At 42.3% G+C, this 21,653-nt stretch overlaps 1 protein-coding gene across 11 annotated transcripts in view; it reads left to right on the top strand.

The window, feature by feature from the left end:
• Nucleotides 1-21,653, top strand: part of nrxn3a (neurexin 3a) — a 430,381-nt gene that overhangs the window by 335,040 nt on the left and 73,688 nt on the right. For all 11 annotated transcript variants that reach the window (XM_082974861.1, XM_082974859.1, XM_082974856.1 and 8 more), the window contains one exon: nt 9,832-10,003. In XM_082974861.1, coding sequence (XP_082830987.1) covers nt 9,832-10,003 — 172 coding nt within the window. The remainder of the gene's footprint in view (nt 1-9,831; nt 10,004-21,653) is intronic.

Raw genomic sequence — 21,653 nt, 5'->3', positions numbered from 1 at the left:
ACCACTATTGTTTTCATTCTGTTCCACTGTTCCCACCAGCATAATAAAGTTCTTAACCGGTTTGAACAAAAAAATCAAATCAAATTTTATTGGTCACATACACATGGTTAGCAGATGTTAATGCGAGTGTAGCGAAACGCTTGTGCTTCTAGTTCCGACCATGCAGTAATATCTAACAAGTCATCTAACAATTTCACAACAATTTCCTTATACACACAAGTGTAAAGGAATTAATAACAATATGTACATATAAATATATGGATGAGCGATGGCCGAACGGCATAGGCAAGATGCAGTAGATGGTATAGAGAACAGTATATACATATGAGATGAGTAATGTAAGGTATGTAAACATTATATAAAGTGGCATTGTTTAAAGTGACTAGTGATACATTTATTACATCCAATTTGAATTATTAAAGTGGCTAGAGATTTGAGTCAGTATGTTGGCAGCAGCCACTCAATGTTAGTGATGGCTGTTTAACAGGCCTTGAGATAGAAGCTATTTTTCAGTCTCTCGGTCCAAGCTTTGATGCACCTGTACTGACCTCGCCTTCTGGATGATAGCGGGTTGAACAGGCAGTGGCTCGGGTGGTTGTTGTCCTTGATGATCTTTTTGGCCTTCCTGTGACATCGGCTGGTGTAGGTGTCCTGGAGGGCAGGTAGTTTGCCCCCGGTGATGTGTTGTGCAGGCCTCACTGCCCTCTGGAGAGCCTTGCGGTTGTGGGCGGAGCAGTTGCCGTACCAGGCGGTGATACAGCCCGACAGGATGCTTTCAATTGTGCATCTGTAAAAGTTTGAGTGTTGTTGGTGACAAGCCAAATTTCTTCAGCCTCCTGAGGTTGAAGAGGCGCTGTTGCGCCTTCTTCACCACGCTGTCTGTATGGGTGGACCATTTCAGATTGTCCGTGATGTGTACGCCGAGGAACTTAAAACTTTCCACCTTCTCCACTTCTGTCCCGTCGATGTGGATAGAGAGGTGCTCTCTCTGCTGTTTCCTGAAGTCCACGATCATCTCCTTTGTTTTGTTGTTGTTGAGTGTGAGGTTATTTTCCTGACACCACACTCCGAGGGCCCTCACTTCCTCCCTGTAGGCCGTCTCGTCGTTGTTGGTAATCAAGCCTACCACTGTAGTGTCGTCTGCAAACTTGATGATTAAGTTGGAGGCGTGCATGGCCATGCAGTCGTGGGTGAACAGGGAGTACAGGAGAGGGCTGAGAACGCACCCCTGTGGGGCTCCAGTGTTGAGGATCAGCGGGGTGGAGGTGTTGTTTCCCGTCAGAAGCCCGTCAGAAAGTCCAGGACCCAGTTGCCCAGGGCGGGGTCGAGACCCAGGGTCTCGAGCTTAATGATGAGTTTGGAGAGTACTATGGTGTTAAATGCTGAGCTGTAGTAGATGAACAGCATTCTTAAATAGGTATTCCTCTTGTCCAGATGGGTTAGGGCAGTGTGCAGTGTGATTGCGATTGCATCGTCTGTGGACCTATTGGAGCGGTAAGCAAATTGGAGTGGGTCTAGGGTGTCAGGTAGGGTGGAGGTGATATGATCCTTGACTAGTCTCTCAAAGCACTTCATGATGATGGAAGTGAGTGCTGCGGGGCGATAGTCATTTAGCTCAGTTACCTTAGCTTTCTTGGGAACATGAACAATGGTGGCCCTCTTGAAGCATGTGGGAACAGCAGACTGGGATAGGGATTGATTGAATATGTTTGTAAACACACCAGATAGCTGGTCTGCGCATGCTCTGAGGACTTAGCTAGGGATGCCGTCTGGGCCGGCAGCCTTGCGAGGGTTAACACGTTTAAATGTTTTACTCACATTGGCTGCGGTGAAGGAGAGTCCGCAGGTTTTGGTAGCGGGCCGTGTTGGTGGCACTGTATTGTTCTCAAAGCGAGCAAAGAAGTTGTTTGGTTTGTCTGGGAGCAAGACATCGGTGTCCTCGACGGGGCTGGTTTTCTTTTTGTAGTCCGTGATTGACTTTAGACTCTGCCACATACCTCTCGTGTCTGAGCCGTTGAATTGCGACTCTACTTTGTCTCTATACTGACGCTTCGCTTGTTTGATTGCCTTGCGGAGGGAATAGCTACACCGTTTGTATTCGGTCATTTTTCCGGTCGCCTTGCCCTGATTAAAAGCAGTGGTTCGCGCTTTTAGTTTTGCGCGAATGCTGCCATCAATCCATGGTTTCTGGTTGGGGAAGGTTTTAATTGTCGCCATCGGTACAACATCACCGATGCACTTGCTTATAAACTCGCTCACCGAATCAGCGTATACATCAATGTTGTTGTTCGATGCTATCCGGAACATATCTCAGTCCATGTGATCAAAGCGATCTTGAAGCATGGAATCAGATTGGTCGGACCAGCGTTGAACAGACCTGACCATGGGCGTTTCCTGTTTTAGTTTCTGTCTATAGGCTGGGAGCAACAAAATGGAGTCGTGGCCAGATTTGCCGAAAGGAGGGCGGAGGAAGGCCTTGTATGCATTGCGGAAGTTAGAGTAACAATGATCCAGAATTTTTTCGATATGCTGATCAAATTTAGGGAGCCTTGTTTTCAGATTAGCCTTGTTAAAATCCCCAGCCACAATAAATGCAGCCTCAGGATGTGTGGTTTCCAGTTTACATAGAGTCCAATCTTCATTGGGCCGTCGAGGTTTCTGCTTGGGGGGGGGGGGGGGGGATGTACACGACTGTGATTATAATCGAAGAGAATTCTCTTGGTAGATAATGCGGTCGGCATTTGATTGTTCTGGAATTCTAGGTCAGGTGAACAAAAGGACTTGAGTTCCTGTATGTTGTTATGATCACAACTCGTTAATCATAAGGCATACACCCCCGCCCTTCTTCTTACCAGAGAGATGTTTGTTTCTGTCGGCGTTGTGCGTGAAGAAACCAGCTGGCTGTACCCACTCTGAAACGTATCCCGAATGAGCCATGTTTCCGTGAAACAGAGAATGTTACAATCTCTGATGTCTCTCTGGAAGGCAACCCTTGCTCAGATTTCGTCTACCCTGTTGTCAAGTGACTGGACATTGGCTAGTAGTATACTCGGGAACGGTGGGCGATGTGCTTGTCTACAGAACCTGACCAGAAGACCGCTCCGTCTGTTCCTTCTCCGGCACCATTGTTTTGGGTCGCCTGCTAGGATCCGATCCATTGTCCTGGGTGGTGGACCAAGCAGAGGATCCGCTTCTGGAAAGTCGTATTCCTGGTCGTAATGTTGGTAAGTTGCTGTTGCTCTTATATCCAATAGTTCCTCCCGGCTGTATGTAATAAGACTTATGATTTCCTGGGGTAACAATGTAAGAGATAATACATAAAAAAACAAAATACTGCATAGTTTCCAAAGAACACGAAGTGAGGCGGACATCTCTGTCGGCGCCGGATGTTGGAGTACTGGCTTATATAGTTTATATCAAAATACTGGTTTATATCGTTTCATGGTTTCCATGTGTTAGATTGCATTCGATTTGCTCTGTTCCAGCCATTATTATGAGCCGTACTCCCATCAGCAGCCTCCACTGCTAGATACGCTACATGACCAAAAGTATGTGGACACCTGCTTGTCAAACATCTAATTTTAAAGTCATGGGCATTAATATGGAGTTGGTCCCCCCTTTGCTGCTATAACAGCCTCCACTCTTCTGGGAAGGCTTCCCACTACATGTTGGAACATTGCTGTGGGGACTTGCTTCCATTCTGCCACAGGAGCATTAGTGAGGTCGGGCACTGATATTTGGTGATTAGGCCTGGCTCGCAGTCGACGTTCCAATTCATCTCATAGGTGTTTGATGGGGTTGAGGTCAGGGCTCTGTGCAGGCCAGTCCACACCGTTCTCAACAAACCATTTCTGTATGGACCTTACTTTGTGCACATGGGCATTGTCATGCTGAAACAGGAAAGGGCCTTCCCCAAACTGTTACCATAAAGTTGGAAACACAGAATCGTCTAGAATGTCATTTTATTCTGTAGCGTTAATATTTCCCTTCACTGGAACAAAGGGGCCTAGACCAAACCATTAAAAACAGCCCCAGACCATTATTCCTCCTCCACCAAACTTTACAGTTGGCGCTATGCATTGAGGCAGATAGGGTCCTCCTGGCACCTGCCAAATCCCGATTCGTCCGTCCAAAGAATGCGTTTCCACCGCTCCAGAGTCCAATGGCGGCAAGCTTTACACCACTCCAGCCCAACTGATTGGCAAACATATTGCAAATTAAGAAATCATGTGACTAAACTAAATAAAATAAAAAAATAAACTACACTATGAAACAAAGATAATTTATATAAAGAATGATAGTAAAAAAGCTTTGGGCCACCTTAAATGACATTTTGGGAAAAAACGCCAACTCGGCTCCTTCATTTATTGAATCAGATGGCTCATTCATCACAAAGCCCACTGATATTGCAAACTACTTTAATGACTTTTTAATTGGCAAGATAAGCAAACTTCGGGATGACATTCCAGCAACAAATGCTGACACTACACATCCAAGTATATCGGACCAAATTATGAAAGACAAGAATTGTACTTTTGAATTCCATAAAGTCAGTGTGGGAGAGGTGAAAAAGTATTATTATCTATCAACAATGACAAGCCACCAGGGTCTGACAATCTAGCTGGAAAATTACTGAGGATAATAGCAGACAATATTGCCGCTCCTATTTGCCACATCTTCAATTTAAGCCTACTAGAGAGCGTGTGCCCTCAGGCCTGGAGGGAAGCTAAAGTCATTCCGCTACCCAAGAATAGTAAAGCCCCTTTTACTGGCTCAAATAGCCGTCCAATCAACCTGTTACCAACCCTTAGTAAACTTCTGGAAAAAAATTGTGTTTGACCAGATACAATGCTATTTTACAGTAAACAAATTGACAACAGAATTTCAGCATGCTTATAAGGAATGACACACAACAAGCACAGCACTTACACAAATGACTGATGATTGGCTGAGAGAAATTGATGATAAAATGATTGTGGGGGCTGTCTTAGACTTCAGTGCAGCTTTTGACATTATTGACCATAGTCTGCTGCTGGAAAAACGTATGTGTTATGGCTTTACACCCCCAGATATAATGTGGATAAAGAGTTACTTATTAACTAACAGAACACAGAGAGTGTTCTTTAATGGAATCCTATCAAATATAATCCATTTAGAATCAGGAATTCCCCAGGGTAGCTGCTTAGGCCCCTTGCTTTTTAAATGTTTTACTAACGACATGACACTGACTTTGAGTAAAGCCAGAGTTTCTATGTATGCGGATGACTCAACACTATAAACGTCACCTACAACAGCGACTGAAATGACTGCAACACTCAACAAAGAGTTTCAGAGTGGGTGGCAAGACATAAATTAGCCCTAAATATCTCTAAAACTAAAAGCATTGTATTTTGAACAAAACACTAACTAAACCCTAAACCTCAACTAAATCTTGTAATAATGTGGAAATTGAGCAAGTTGAGATGACTAAACTCCTTGGAGTAACACTAGATTGTAAAATGTCATGGTCAAAACATATTGAGGCGGTAATAGCTAAGATGGGGAGAAGTCTGTCTTTAATAAAGCGATGCTCTGCCTTCTTAACAACACTATCAACAAGTCAGGTCCTACCAGTCGTGTGGTCAGGTGCCACAAAAAAGGACTTAGAAAAAATGCAATTGACTCAGTACAGGGCAGCACAGCTGGCCCTTGGATGTACACAGAGAGCTAATATTAATAATATGCATGTCAATCTCTCCTGGCTGAAAATAGAGGAGAGATTGACTTCATCACTAGTTTTATTTATGAGAGGTATTGACATGTTGAATGCACCGAGCTGTCTGTCTAAACTACTGGCACACAGCTCGGACACCCATGCAAACCCCACAAGACATGCCACAAGAGGTCTCTTCAAAGTCTCCAAGTCCAGAACAGACTATGGGAGGCACACAGTACTACATAGAGCCTTCACTACACGAAACTCTAAAAAACAGATAAAAAAAACACCTTATGGAACAGCGGGGACTGTGAAGCAACACAAACATTGGCACAGACACATGCATACACACACACACACATACGATAACATACGCACTATACATACACATGGATTTAGTACTGTAAATACAGTTGAAGTCAGAAGTTTACATACACTTATGTTGGAGTCATTAAAATTAGTTTTTCAAACACTCCACAAATTTCTTATTAACAAACTATAGTTTTGGCAAGTCGGTTAGGATATCTACTTTGTGCATGACACAAGTATTTTTTCCAAGAATTGTTTACAGACAGATTATTTCACTTCTAATTCACTGTATCACATTTCGAGTGGGTCAGAAGTTTACAAACACTAAGTTGACTGTGCCTTTAAACAGCTTGGAAAATTCCAGAAAATGAGGTCATGGCTTTAGAACCTTCTGATAGGCTAATTGACATGATTTGAGTCAATTGGAGGTGTACCTGTGGATGTATTTTAAGGCCTACCTTCAAACTCAGTGCCTCTTTGCTTGACATCATTGGGAAATCAAAAGAAATCAGCCAAGACCTCAGCAAAAAAATTGTACACCTCCACAAGTCTGGTTCATTCTTGGGAGCAATTCTAAATGCCTGAAGGTACCACGTTCATCTGTACAAACAATAGTACGCAAGTATAAACACCATGGGACCACACAGCCGTCATACCGTTCAGGAAGGAGACGCGTTCTGTCTCCTAGAGATGAACGTACTTTGGTGCGAAAGTGCAAATCCATCCCAGAACAACAGCAAAGGATCTTGTGAAGATGCTGGAGGAAACAGGCACAAAAGTATCTATATCCACACTAAAATGAGTCCTATATTGACATAACCTGAAAGGTCGCTCAGCAAGGAAGAAGCCACTGCTCCAAAACCACCATAAAAAAGCCAGACTATGGTTTGCAACTGCACATGGGGACAAAGATCATACTTTTTGGAGAAATGTCCTCTGGTCTGATGAAACAAAAATAGAACTGTTCAGCCATAATGACCATCGTTATGTTTGGAGGAAAAAGGGGGAGGCTTGCAAGCCGAAGAACACCAGCCTAACCGTGAAGCACGGGAGTGGCAGCATCATGTTGTGGGGGTGCTTTGCTGCAGGACGGACTGGTGCACTTCACAAAATAGATGGCATCATGAGGAAGCAAAATTATGTGGATATATTGAAGCAACATCTCAAGACATCAGTCAGGAAGTTAAAGTTTGGTCGCAAATGGGTCTTCCAAATAGACAATGACCCCAAGCATACTTCCAAAGTTGTGGCAAAATGGCTTAAGGACAACAAAGTCAAGGTATTGGAGTGGTCATCACAAAGCCCTGACTTCAATCCTATATGTGGGCAGAACTGAAAAAGTGTGTGCGAGCAAGAAGGCCTACAAACCTGACTCAGTTACACCAGGCCACCAGGCCAAAATTCACCCAACTTATTGTGGGAAGGTTTTGGGAAGGTTGTGGAAGGCTACCCAAAATGTTTGACCCAAGTTAAACAATTTAAAGGCAATGCTACCAAATACTATTTGAGTGTATGGAAACTTCTGACCCACTGGGAATGTGATGAAAGAAATAAAAGTTGAAATAAATCATTCTCTCTACTATTATTCTGACAGTTCACATTCTTAAAATAAAGTGGTAATCCTAACTGATCTAAGACAGGGAATTCTTACTAGGCTTAAATGTCAGGAATTGTGAATAACTGAGTTTAAATGTATTTGGCTAAGGTGTATGTTAACTTCCGACTTCAACTATATAGTGTACCTGCGGGGGAGCGGCTAAAATGGAGGACCTTTGAACATCTGAGAGTTGGCTCCATGCCCTGGACCAGAGTTTGCTAACAAGCATCTCTGTGATGCAGCACCAGAATTCAAAACACGTCTTACCTTTTTGTAGTTAATAAATCCAATGTGAAATGTGATTAACTAGCCTTGAAAACATGCTGGCAGGCAGACACTGGAAGAGAAGTTTCTGAGTGACAGAGTGATTGCTTTGCATAGGCGCTATGATGTTTTTTTTGTGGGACTTTAAATAATGCTGGGAACGTAAATTAACGTTATTAACCGGTTCCCATGGCTTTAAAATAATGGTTCTAGAACACTAGAGATCACTTCCTGTTTTCGATTCTGTTCCCTGTTCCCTAAATCTTAATTCTCCATGTCAGAGAGGCATATTTGTTCTACATAGCATATTTCTAAATGTTCTAAAACTTTACGTTGCAAATTATGTTAACTTTCTCTAAATTCCCCAGTTTTCTAGAAATCCCAGTTGGATAATTCCTGGAAACGGGTGAATAAACAGGAAATCCAGAATCCAGGATTTCTGGAAAACTGGGGAATTTAGAGAAAGCTACTGAACTTTTGCAACGTTAGGCGTGGATCAGTTTATTTCAGTTTGGCAAGATGGGAAGGGTATGTGATAGAATTAGTATGGATTTGTGTGGATTTGCCCCAAACTTAACACTTTGTATTCAGGACATTTCTTTGCCAATTCTTTTGCAGTTTTACCAAAGTGCCTTATTGTAAACAGGATGCATGTTTTGGAATATTTTTATTCTGTATAGGCTTCCTTATTTCACTCTGTCATTTAAGTTAGTATTGTGGAGTAACTACAATGATGTTGATCATCCTATCACAGTCATTAAACTCTGTAACTGTTTTAAAGTCACCATTTTCCTCATGGTGAAATCCCTGAGCGGTTTCCTTCCTATCCGGCAACTGAGAGGAAGGACACCTGTTTCTTTGTAATGACCAGGTGTATTGATACACCATCCAAAGTGTAATTAATAACTTCACCATGCTTCAAGGCACATTTAATGTCTGCTTTTTTTGTACCTGTCTACCAATATTATTTAAATTTTTGGTCATTTAGCAGACATTCTTATCCAGAACAACTTACAGTAGTGAGTGCATGCGTTTTCTTATTTGTTTGTACTGGTCCCCCATGGGAATGGAACCCACAACCCTGGCAATGCAAGTGCCACACAGGACAATAGGTGCACTTATTTGCAAAACCTCCCTGGTCTTTGTGGTTGAATCTGTGTTTGAAATTCATTGCTCAACTGAGGGACCACACTGATAATTGTGTGTGATGGGTACAGAGATGAAAAATCATGTTTAACACTATTATTGCATACAGAGTGAGTTGATGCAACTTATTATGCGACTTGTTTAGCACATTTTTACTCCTGAACTTATTTAGGCTTGCCATAACAAAGTGGTTTGAAAACATAATTCCACTTTGACATTATGGGGTATTGTGTGTAGGCCAGTGACACAAAATCCCATTTTAAAGCTGTAACAACACAGCTAGCTTCCTGTGGAAAAAAGTGAGGAGGTGGAATTAGTCACCTGACCTGTCAAGTCTGTTCTCTTCCACTATGTGACTGTGTGTGCCTTCACTGCTCATTAATCTAGTTTATCTCTCTGGTTTATTTAACACCATTGATTTTTACAAATGTGTGTGTGTGTGTGTGTGTGTGTGTGTGTGTGTGTGTGTGTGTGTGTGTGTGTGTGTGTGTGTGTGTGTGTGTGTTATCCAGCAGAAGGGGCCATTAAGGTTAATATAATGTATTATTTATTAGGGACTGAGCAAATAGAACAAAAAGAGAGAAAGAGAATTAAACCTCGAATTCCTTATTTTCCAACGTTCCACAGACTCTAAGCAATAAAGCAAGATTTATTCATTCAGTTAACCTATTTTTTAAGCAACACGTTCAGAGCATTTAGAACAAAGCAAGATAACTATATCTGAAATAGTAATTTGTCAAAACAAATGAATCGCCTAAAAATTCGTTAAATTGTTTTTTTTTATCACAAAATGAATTCCTTTGTTTGTGTCTTCTTCTAGGAACAAGGGAAGATCGGTGTGACGTTTAACATTGGCACGATGGACATCAGTGTGAGAGAGAGCAGCACCCCTGTGAATGACGGGAAGTACCATGTGGTGCGGTTCACCAGGAATGGGGGCAACGCCACCCTCCAAGTGGACAACTGGTCCATCAACGAACACTTCCCAGGAGGTACGGAAGCCCTCTCACTACACCTGCATGGTTTAACCTGTGCTGTGACCTACCTGTTACTTTTGCATGCATGGTGTAGGCCTATGCTATTTGCCTGTTACCTTTGCATACACAAGTTGAGTTTCACTTCCAGTTTTCGGAAGTGAAAAACCTATTATCTTTACATGCATGGTTTAACTCATGAATCCAATAAGTTGTAAACGTACTCTAACCTCACTGGACACCATCTGCCTCTAAACTCCTTCCCAGAGACCACACCACCCTGGCATTCAGTGCCCACACTCCTACTACTCCTTCTCTTCTCTCCTCTACTGTTCCTCCCTCGTCTACTTGAAGCTTTTAAGTGCATAGTTGTCATTATACTACAAGCATATGTTTACAGTTACCACACTATGAAGGCCTTTTGGCTGCCTTCTGTTTGCAGTGCTAAGGAAAGGAAACGAGAGACACATTGGAAATGTTAAATATCTCCAGTATCTCGTGGAGGAACATCTTGATGAATGCAATATGTCAGAACTCTTGGTTTTTAATAGTACATAGGTATTGACTAGTCAACTTTCATTATCTGCCAAGAGTTTTCAGACATCTTTGACATTTCCAGTTGGTCCTGTGTTCGGCCATAATGTGAAAAGGACCTCAGACTTCTTCACTTTCATCTAAGGAAGTGTTAGACCATAAGCTGTTCTCTGGAGTGGGTTGCTGTTTTAACCCTGCCAAATACTCTGGCTGTTTAGTGAATGAATAAAGATAGACATGGAATTGGACTGACTTCAGGCTCTCTGGGTTTGCAATGGGTCTGCATATAAATGGAGCGATCTCTTCTCAGGACGCCTCAACAGTTGCTTTATTTAAAGGTTGGAAGAGCCGGCCTTATCCCTGTCAGAGTACTCTTAATTTCCCTCCCTCCCTCTGCCTTATTTACTAAGGTTCAGCTCTGATATTACATTTTTTGACAGGTATCAGTATGACTATGACAATAGTGGACTGATGCAAGACTCGAGCTAATGAACCTGCAACTTCTGGTAGAAATGTAGCCCTCACTGAAGCTGCAACTACTGGTAAAAATGTAGCTCTCACTGAAGCTGCAACTACTGGTACAAATGTATCTTACACTTTACATGACATTTGAGTCATTTAACAGACACTCTTATCCATTGCAACTTACAGTTAGTGCATCAATCTTAAAATAGCTAGGTGGAACAACCACATTTCACAGTCATAGTATGTACATTTTTCCTCAATAAAGGAGCTACCAGCAAGTCTGAACTAGTAAGGGAGAAAAAAATGTAAACTTCACAAAAAAAATTTTTTTTTCAGGGTGAGGAGGTGATGTGAGGGGGGTGTGCTGTAGGATTATTTAAGATACTCTTTGAACACCTGCGGGTTGCAGCGTTCTGGATAAATTGCAGGGGTTTGATGGCACAAGTGAGGTGCTCAGCCAACAGTGAGTTGCAGTAGTCCAGACGGGAAATGACAAGCGCCTGGATTAGGACCTGCGCCGCTTCCTGTGTGAGGTAGGTTCATACTCTACGGATGTTGTAGAGAATGAACCTGCAGGAGCAAGCACTGCTTTGATGTTTGCAGAGAATATATGTTTGTATAGAGAGAAGAGGTGAGAGCCTAGACCCGATCCCTGGGGGACACCAGTAGTGAGAGTATGTGGTGCAGACACACATCCTCTCCAGGTCACCTGGTTGGAGTGGCCTGCCAGGTAGGATGCAATCCAAGAGTGGGCAGAGCCTGAGATGCCCAGCCCTGAGAGGAGGATCTGATGGTTCACAGTGGTGAAGGCAGCAGATAGATCTAGGAGGATGAGAACAGATGAGAGAGAGAGTCAGCTTTGGCAGTGCGGAGAGTCTCCGTGACACAGAGAAGAGCAGTCTCGGTGGAGTGACACATCATAAAGCCTGAATGGTTAGGGTCAAGAAGATCGTTCTGAGAGAGATAGTGAGAGAGTTGGTCAGAGACAGCACGCTCAAGTGTTTTTCAAGTCTATTTTGACGTCAGCAGGGAGCATCTAGTGGACAAGGATCAGTTGATGAGGGAAGTGAGGAATGGGAGAAGGTCTCCAGAGATGGTCTGGAGAAGGGAGTAGGGGAAGTGGTTGAGTGGGCAGGTTGTCCGGCGGCCAGACCTCCCTCACTAGTTGCAGGATTCCATCTGGAGAGAGTGGGGAGAAAGAGGCCAAGGTAGTTCTGTGTGAGTGGGACCAGTGGACTCAATAGGCTGAGAGAATGAGGAGCGGATGTCATCAATCTCCTTTTCAAAGTGGATGACAAAGTCATCCGCGGGGGAAGGATTAAGGAGGGAGTAGAAGGTGGAAAAGAGTTTCCTGGGTTAGAGGCAGAAGCTTGGCATTTCATGTGATAGAAAGTGTCTTTTGCTGTGGATACGGGGGAATGGAAGGTAGAGAACAGGGGTAAATGGATGATAGGTCCTCCGGAAGTTTAGTTTTCCTCCATTTTCGCCTAGCTGCCCACAGACCTGTTTTGGGAGGAAAGTGGACAGTGCGAGTCATAGGATGCGGAAAGGGTGGAGAGTAGGGTCGATTAGGTAGAATCAGGAGACAGGAGGGAGAAAGGATTTAGCAGAAGGGAGAGATGATAGGATAGAAGGGGAGAGAGTAGTGGGAGATAGAGAGCAAACATTGCAACAGCGCATGACCATCTGGGTAGGGGCTGAGTGGCTAGGGTTGGAGAAAAGGGATACAGAAAAGGAAACAAAGTAGTGATCAGAGACCTGGAGGGGGGTTGCAGTGAGATTAATAGGCAAACAGCCTCTATTAAAGATGAAGCCATGCGTATTGCCTGTCTTGTGAGTGGTAGGGGACTGGGAAAGGGTGAGGTCAAAAGAGACAAGGAATTAATTGAAGGCAGACGTTGGGCAGTTGAAGTCGCCAAGTTCGAAAAGCGGTGAGCCATCGTCAGGAAATGTGCTTATTAAGGTGTCAAGCTCATTGAATAACTCTCTAAGGACACCTGATGGGCAATAGATCAAACCAATGTTAAGCTTGAGTTGACAAGTGACAGTGACAGCATGGAATTCAAATGAGGAGATGGACAGGTGAGAGAGGGAGAAAATAGAAAATCTCCACTTTGGAAAAATGAGTAGCCGTGTGCACCACTGCGATGGCCAGATGCTCTCGGACTATAAGAGAAAACTTAGTCAGATGAAGAGAGAGCAGCTGGAGAAGCAGCGTTCTCTGAGGTGATCCATGTCTCCTTTAGGGCCAAAAAGTCAAGGGACTGAAGGGCAGCATAGGCTGAGATGAACTTGCAGTTCTTCACCGCAGATAGGCAGTTCTAAAAGCTGCCAGAGACCAGAAATTCCACATGGGTTGTGTGTGCAGAGTACACTAAATTAGAAGGGTTGCAGCCAAGGGGTGGTGAGCGTCTGTAAAGCTTACAGGGAGACGAGCGAACAGGTATAGAAAACACAAAGTTGTCAAAGATACAAAAGAGCAAAATGAGATCATCTGAAAATAACTATGTAAGATACTAAAGTGAGAGAATGGTCTGGAGCCTTCCAATTCCTTCCTTCCTTGAACAACTCGGCAAAACAACTCGGCAGAAACGTCTTTGTTTCGGCGACGGTCATAGTTTTGCGCTTACAGCTGCCGCTGAGAAAACAGCGGAGACTGAAGTTCTAATACTTATTGCTAAGAGCACACCTCCCGGTACCAATTGCTGATTGCCTAGCAGAGGAGAAACCACTCCCCCTCCAATACAGCCACTGACTACCAAAACAACATGTCACAAATTGCCCTGCCCCTTAATCCTGTTTGACGTGTCAACAATAATCTGTAAATGAATAGCAGTCAGCAGTTCACACACCAAGTACGCTACTGGGAAGACAGACAGCACTTAAAGTAGATGGCCCTATCTAGCAAAATGATAGTACTAGACAACAACTGATCAAGACAAATATTATACTATCACTCCTGGAGATAGAGCTCCCACTGCCAACACTATAAAATGCTGTACAGTACATTATACCATTAACATCCCCCTTGGAAACATCCCCTTTGGCATGTGATGTCTCGTTGTCTTCCTGTGTTGAGTACAGTAACAGTACAGTACATCTCCCATAAGAGCTGAATTTTCCCTCTAACCTGCCACCCACACTGAGCAGAGCAGCATTGCCTCAGCGTCTCCTAGGTCTGCCAGTATCACTCACGTTAATGATTCAGACTGGTCCACAGTGCACCACTCGGCCTCATTACTTCAACACAACACAGACATGGACACTCTGATGGGAATAGGAGCCAGGAGAGAAATCACTTCCCTTGCGTTTCTTTCTTTCTTTCTTTCTTTCTTTCTTTCTTTCTTTCTTTCTTTCTTTCTTTCTTTCTTTCTTTCTTTCTTTCTTTCTTTCTTTCTTTCTGTGTATCTACTGCTCCCTCTCTCTGACACACACACACACACACACACACACACACACACACACACACACACACACACAATCACATACACTGATCAACACTTGACAAGAACCCTTTCATTTCTAAATAGGGACTTCTTGATGACTCTATAGCCTAGTCAGTACCTGTTTGGTTGAAAATTAGCCCATTTAGGCATTTCATCCAGCCCTCTCTCCCCCAAATTGGCAGTTCATTTACAGATTAGTAAAGCCTGTAATTCAACCATCATTGATCTCCCTCCCTTCCTGTAATATCAATGTCATTTACAATCTAATTGCTAGTTTGGCCAATGCCCTGGGGGATTTGAAAGTACACTTGAAAAAGCTTAATGTGAGAGTCTGCACTTGAATGAAGGCCTTTTATACCCTTACAATGAGCCACAGCAGGCCCATCAAATGAATGGCCAGACTTCTATGTCGTCAATGGGCTTGCAAATTTTTTTGTTTCTCCATGTCTTCTGCATCGTCAAGTAATAGACAGCCATGAAATATGGATGGAGTGACACTGGATGGGCTGACACTGCTACATGGCTTAGGGTAGTGAAGACTTTTTACATCGCTCTCTGGATAAAGTGTCTGCTAAATGTAATTGACATAAATGTAAAGAGTTAGCTGTGGTACTGCCGAGGATCTGGGTTCCCTGGGTTCATTTGCAGTTTAAAAGGATCTAGGATATGGGACGAGTCGACAGTTGTGTAAGAAACTAGTTGGTTTAATGGGTGTCCCAGATGTTTAAGGTTACCATAAATGTTAGGAAAAGGGTTAAATGTTTAAAACTATAATTATGCTACAGTGAGGGAAAAAAGTATTTGATCCCCTGCTGACTTTGTACGTTTGTCCACTGACAAAGAAATGATCAGTCTATAATTTTATTTCCCTCATTAAAATGCAAATCAATTTATAACATTTTTGACATGTGTTTTTTCTGGATTTTTTGTTGTTGTTAAATCTGTCTCTCACTGTTCAAATAAACCTACCATTAAAATTATAGACTGATCATTTCTTTGTCAGTGGGCAAACGTACAAAATCAGCAGGGGATCAAATACTTTTTCCCCTCACTGTATATCTTAAAATGTGTTCTGTGAGATATCTATCTGGTTGACAATCCTTACCTCACATAGGCCTAGATACGGGAACCATTTTATGACATCCCCAGCCTCAAGCCTCAAACCTCATCCATACAGTTTAGTGCTTATTGTCACTGTTTCTCTCCTCAAAGGATGTCTTGTCTTTGTTTGTCCTGGTGTTTTTAGTATAGACATTTAATGCCGTGCTAACATAAACAGCCATTTACAGCCATCTACAGTGGCAAACTGTAAAGTGAGACTTTTTCATGTGCCGCCTTGGGGACTATAAAGCTTATTAAATCTAAAGACGGGGAAATGGACCAAGGTGTTCTGCGGTAATGGCACCAAACATCTGTGCTTTTTATTTTCTTAATGCTTGGAGGTATTAATCCTTAATGGCTCCTTGGCAGCGCTTTGCCAAATCTGTGATTGCCTAGCTATTATAGCTGACCTATCAGTCTCTTACCAGGGGAGGGAAGGGCACATATTACTTCTTCCTTCACAAGAGGCTTCAGGCTTTAGAAAGTATAGGGAATTAAGCTATGCTCCGAAGCTCCGATAGAAAAATGTGTGGTGATAACTTTTCACACCAATATTTCATTAGTTAGCAAGCTGCTTCTAGTAGATTGGTACAGGATGTGAGTGTACCTGACCGTGAATGCTAGTGGTTTACAATGTCTTAAAGGATCCCGCGGTCTTGAGATTTTTGTTAATATCCTCACTTAATTACTTAATATTCTAAATTATCTCATAGTTAAAGGGATACTTCGGGATTTTGGCAGTGATGCCCTTTATCTACTCCTCCAGAGTCAGATGAACCTGTGGATACCATTTTTATGTCTCTGTGTTTCCAGTGTGAAGGAAGTTAGAGGTAGTTTTGCGAGCCAATGCTAACTAGGGCCTCATTGCCAAAATCCCGAAGTATCCCTTTAACAATCAATCGATCACATTTATTTATACAATCCTTCTTACATCAGCTGATGTCACAAAGTGCTGTACAGAAATCCAGCCTAAAACCCCAAACAGCAAGCAATGCAGGTGTAGAAGCACGGTGGCTAGGAAAAACTCCCATCCACAATGTGGATGTTGGCTCATAGAATGGGATTAGGTTAAACCTGTCGTAATCCTATATAGAGTTGAAGTCGGAAGTTTACATACACTCGTTTTTCAACCATCCACAAATTTCTTGTTAACAAACTATAGTTTTGGCAAGTCGGTTAGGACATCTACTTTGTGCATAACACAAGTAATTTTTCCAACAATTGTTTACAGACAGATTATTTCACTTATAATTCACTGTATCACAATTCCAGTGGGTCAGAAGTTTACATACACAAAGTTGACTGTGCCTTTAAACAGCTTGGAAAATTCCAGAAAATGATGTCATGGCTTTAGAAGCTTCTGATAGGCTAATTGACATCATTTGAGTCAATTGGAGGTGTACCTGTGGATGTATTTCAAGGCCTACCTTCAAACTCAGTGCCTCTTTGCTTGACATCATGGGAAAATCAAAAGAAATCAGCCAAGACCTCAGCAAAAAAATTGTAGACCTCCACAAGTCAGGTTCATCCTTGGGAGCAATTTCCAAATGCCTGAAGGCACCACGTTCATCTGTACAAACAATAGTACGCAAGTATAAACACAATGGGACCACGCAGCCGTCATACCGCTCAGGAAGGAGACGCGTTCTGTCTCCTAGAGATGAACATACTTCGGTGCGAAAAGTGCAAATCAGTCCCAGAACAACAGCAAAGGACCTTGTGAAGATGCTTGAGGAAACAGGTACAAAGGTATCTATATCCACACTAAAATGAGTCCTATATCGACATAACCTGAAAGGCCGCTCCAAAACCACCATCAAAAAGCCAGACTACGGTTTGCAACTGCACATGGGGACAAAGACCGTACTTTTTGGAGAAATGTCCTCTGGTCTGATGAAACAAAAATAGAACTGTTTGGCCATAAGGACCATCGTTATGTTTGGAGGCAAAAGGGGGAAACTTGCAAGCCGAAGACACCATCCCAACCGTGAAGCACGGGGGTGGCAGCATCATGTTGTGGGGGTGCTTTGCTGCAGGACGGACTGGTGCACTTCACAAAATAGATGGCATCATGTGGGAGGAAAATTATGTGGATATATTGAAGCAACATCTCAAGACATCAGTCAGGAGGTTAAAGCTTGGTCGCAAATGGGTCTTCCAAATGGACAATGACCCCAAGCATACTTCCAAAGTTGTGAGAAAATGGCTTAAGGACAACAAAGTCAAGGTATTGGAGTGGTCTTCACAAAGCCCTGACCTCAATCCTATAGAAAATGTGTGGACAGAACTGAAAAAGTGTGTGCGAGCAAGGAGGCCTACAACCCCGACTCAGTTACACCAGCTCTGTCAGAAGGAACGGGCCAAAATTCACCCAATTTATTGTGGGAAGCTTATGGAAGGCTACCCAAAATGTTTGACCCAAGTTAAACAATTTTAAGGCAATGCTACCAAATACTAATTGAGTGTATGTAAACTTCGGACCCACTGGGAATATGATGAAAGAAATAAAAGCTGAAATAAATCACTCTACTATTATTCTGACATTTCACATTCTTAAAATAAAGTGGTGATCCTAACTGACCTAAGACAGGGAATTTTTACTCGGATGAAATGTCAGGAATTGTGAAAAACTGAGTTAAAATGTATTTGTCTAAGGTGTATGTAAACTTCTGACTTCAACTGTACATTCGATTTCTCTATGGCTATCTTTGAAAGACTCGTCTCTCTCCACCATGTCTGTGGTCTCAAATGGAAGGTAAAGGGTCACCTGTCCTGGAAACACCTACATACTCATAAACGAGGGGACACGAGAGCTCACAACCTTCATTACGGTTTGGGCCGGGAGCCATTCTCAGATGACAAGCGATTTTCCAGGAGTATTTTGGAACACTGCCAAGCTTCTGATTGAGACCAAACTGCATGTACTGTGCCTGTCCACTCACCCTTACTCTCATAGTCCCTTTTAAAAAGTCATTTCTCCCTTTCTCCTTCTCTCCTTCTCTCCTTCTCTCCTTCTCTCTCTCTCTCTCTCTCTCTCTCTCTCTCTCTCTCTCTCTCTCTCTCTCTCTCTCTCTCTCTCTCTCTCTCTCTCTCTCTCTCTCGCTTTCTTTCTCTTCCATGCTTCCAGTAACTTTGTGCACAATCTCAAAAGTAATTGATTGGCAGGAAAGCATAAACCTGTTCTATGATGCTCACATTTTTAAAAGGTAAGGTCAAGTAATGAAGTGGCAAAATTACAGTTGTGTGTGTGTGTAACACCGTGTAAAAGGTTTGACTACTTTGCCGTCAGCTGAGAATTTACACTCACCTCTTATTGAAGTTTAGAACAACGGCAGCTGGCGTGAGAATGAGCACCACAATGCAATGGACACCTTACCTGTAGTAAAGCTTCGCTGTAGCTCAGTTGGTAGAGCATGGTGTTTGCAACGCCAGGGTTGTGGGTTCGATTCCCACGGGGGGACATCATTTTTTAAATGAAATAGTATGAAATGTATGCATTCACTACTGTAAGTCGCTCTGGATAAGAGCGTCTGCTAAATGACTAAAATGTAATAAACCCAGGTGCCATGTGATTTGAATATGTCTGCAAGATGAGGATAGGGTAACTCACAGAGACCAGGAAAGAGAAAGGTGTGTGTGCATGTATAAATAAGTCAAGCTGTTGCAAGAGAAAAGAACAGGTGTGTGATCAGGTAGTTTTTTCACCTGCCATGGCAAAGAAAAAGAAGCTATGAAAGTAAAGACTGTATTTAAGAGACAAGAGAGAAAATGGTGAGATGGACAATGGAGGAGGAGACAGGCGAATGCACAAATGAGTAACTTGGTATCTGGGGGGAAATGATTGAGGAAGAGAGAAAAAGAGAGCTGGAGAGAAGGGTGAAGGACAAAACAAAGACAGGGTCAACAAGACTGGAAGAAAGCTCTGAAAGAAACACAGAGACACGGTCATAAGACCAGTGATGACATTAGACAGCTATAGACAACACTCACAGATGTATAAGGTGATTAGGAATACTGTCTTATTGCAGGAAATCCATGTTATGTTTACATTTTAACACCAAGACTGTATATTTTGCCAACAGTATATTTCAGTAGTAGGGTAAATGTACAGTATACCCGTGAGCTCCAAAGGTATTGGGACAGTGATTTTGAGGGTATTTTCATCCATATCAAGTGAACCGTTTAGAAATTACAGCACTTTTTGTACATATTCCACCCATTTTGGGGGACCAAAAGTATTGGGACAAATTCACTTATATGTGTATTAAAGTAGTAAAAAGTTAAAGCTGCAATATGTTACTTTTTGGGCGACCTGATCTAGTTCACATATAAATGTAAATTATAGATCTGTCATTCTCATTGAAAGCAAGTCTAAGAAGCGGTAGATCTGTTCTAAGTGCACTATTTCTATGCTTCCAGGTCTTAAGTTTCACATCTGTGTCTTTCACTGAAAATTAAAAACCAATGGTTTTGGAAAATATATTTCACAGCGGTTTAGATGGTACAATGATTCTCTACACTATACTTGCTTGTTTTGTCACATAAACTGAAATTAGGCAAACTATTAGAATTTTAGCAACCAGAAAGTGACGGAGCGATTTCTGCATTGTGCATCTTTAAGTATTTGGTCCCATATTCATAGCACCCAATCTGTCACATCCTGACCAGTAAAGGGGTCATTTTGTTATTGTAGTTGGTCAGGACGTGGCAGGGGTGTGTTTGTTTTGTGTTGTTGGGTTTTTTGGGTTAGTTCTATGTTATGTATTTCTATGTTTGATTTTCTAGTATTTGTATTTCTATGTGGTATTGTTTGGGATTGGACTCTAATTGGAGGCAGCTGTATCTCGTTGCCTCTGATTAGAGGCCATATTTAAGTAGGGTTTTTTGTCTTGTGTTTTGTGGGTGGTTGTTCCATGTATAGTCAGAGTACCTTACAGGACTGGTTTTTGTCGTTCTTTTGGTCAGTGTTCATTTCTTTAATAAATCAAGAAGATGTTTCACATACCCGCTGCAGTTTGGTCCGATCATTACGACGCTTATGACACAATGACTTCATCAAGCTTTTGACTATACAAATGGATGCATTTGCTGTTTGGTTTCATTATTATTTTGTGTCCAATAGAAATGAATGGTAAATAATGTATTGTGTCATTTTGTAGTCACTTTTATTGTAAATAAGAATATAATATATTTCTAAACACTTCTACATTCATTTTTGATGCTACCATTATTACGGATAGTCCTGAATTAATCGTGAACAATGATGAGCGAAAAAGTTACAGAAGCACAAATATCTTACACCCAAGAGATGCTAACCTCTCACCATTACAATAACAGGGGAGGTTAGCATTTTTGATGGGGGGGTATTTGTGCATCTGTAACTTTCTCACTCATCATTATTCAGGATTATCCTGGTAGCATCCACATTCATGTAGAAGTGTTTGGAAACATATTATATTGTTATTAACAATAAAAGTTACTGCAAAATGACACAATACATTATTTACCATTCATTTGTATTGGACACAAAATAATCTAAAACACAACCAAAACAAGCAGAAAATGCATACAACAAATTTGTAGAGTTACAAGCATGACGCAGTCATTTCGTACAATGAATATGGGACCAAATACTAAACTTTTTACTACTTTGATACATGTATAAGTGAATTTGTCCCAATACTTTAGGTCCCCTAAAATGGTGGGACTACTGTACGTACAAAAAGTGTTGTAATTTATAAGCGGTTCACCCGACAGGGATGAAAATACCCTCAAATTAAAGCTGACAGTCTCCACTTTAACCTCATAGTCAATGTATTATCTGAAGTGCTGGAGTACAGAGCCAAAACAACAAATAATGTGCCACTGTCCCAATACTTTTGGAGCTCACTGAATATTGTGTAGTATAATTCTGTAAGAACATCAGATAGCCTTTGTGAGGCCATTGCTATCCAGGCTGTGTGATGCATGGTGATGTCCCTATGTCTGCCTCAGCCTCCCCTCCAGGCCTCAGTGTCAGTAATAGCGAGCGACAGCGGGGAAAATGGTCGTCAATTACCTCCGCCATTGGGCTGTTCTGTCCTGTTACCCGGGTTACGCTGGCCCGTGTCCCCGCGTGTGGC

Source organism: Salmo salar, chromosome 01 (assembly GCF_965601325.2).
Source record: "Salmo salar chromosome 01, fSalSal1, whole genome shotgun sequence".
In the NCBI taxonomy this organism is placed as follows: Eukaryota; Metazoa; Chordata; class Actinopteri; order Salmoniformes; family Salmonidae; genus Salmo; species Salmo salar.
Note: the sequence above shows the minus strand (reverse complement) of the source record. Positions and strands in the feature narration are given on the sequence as shown.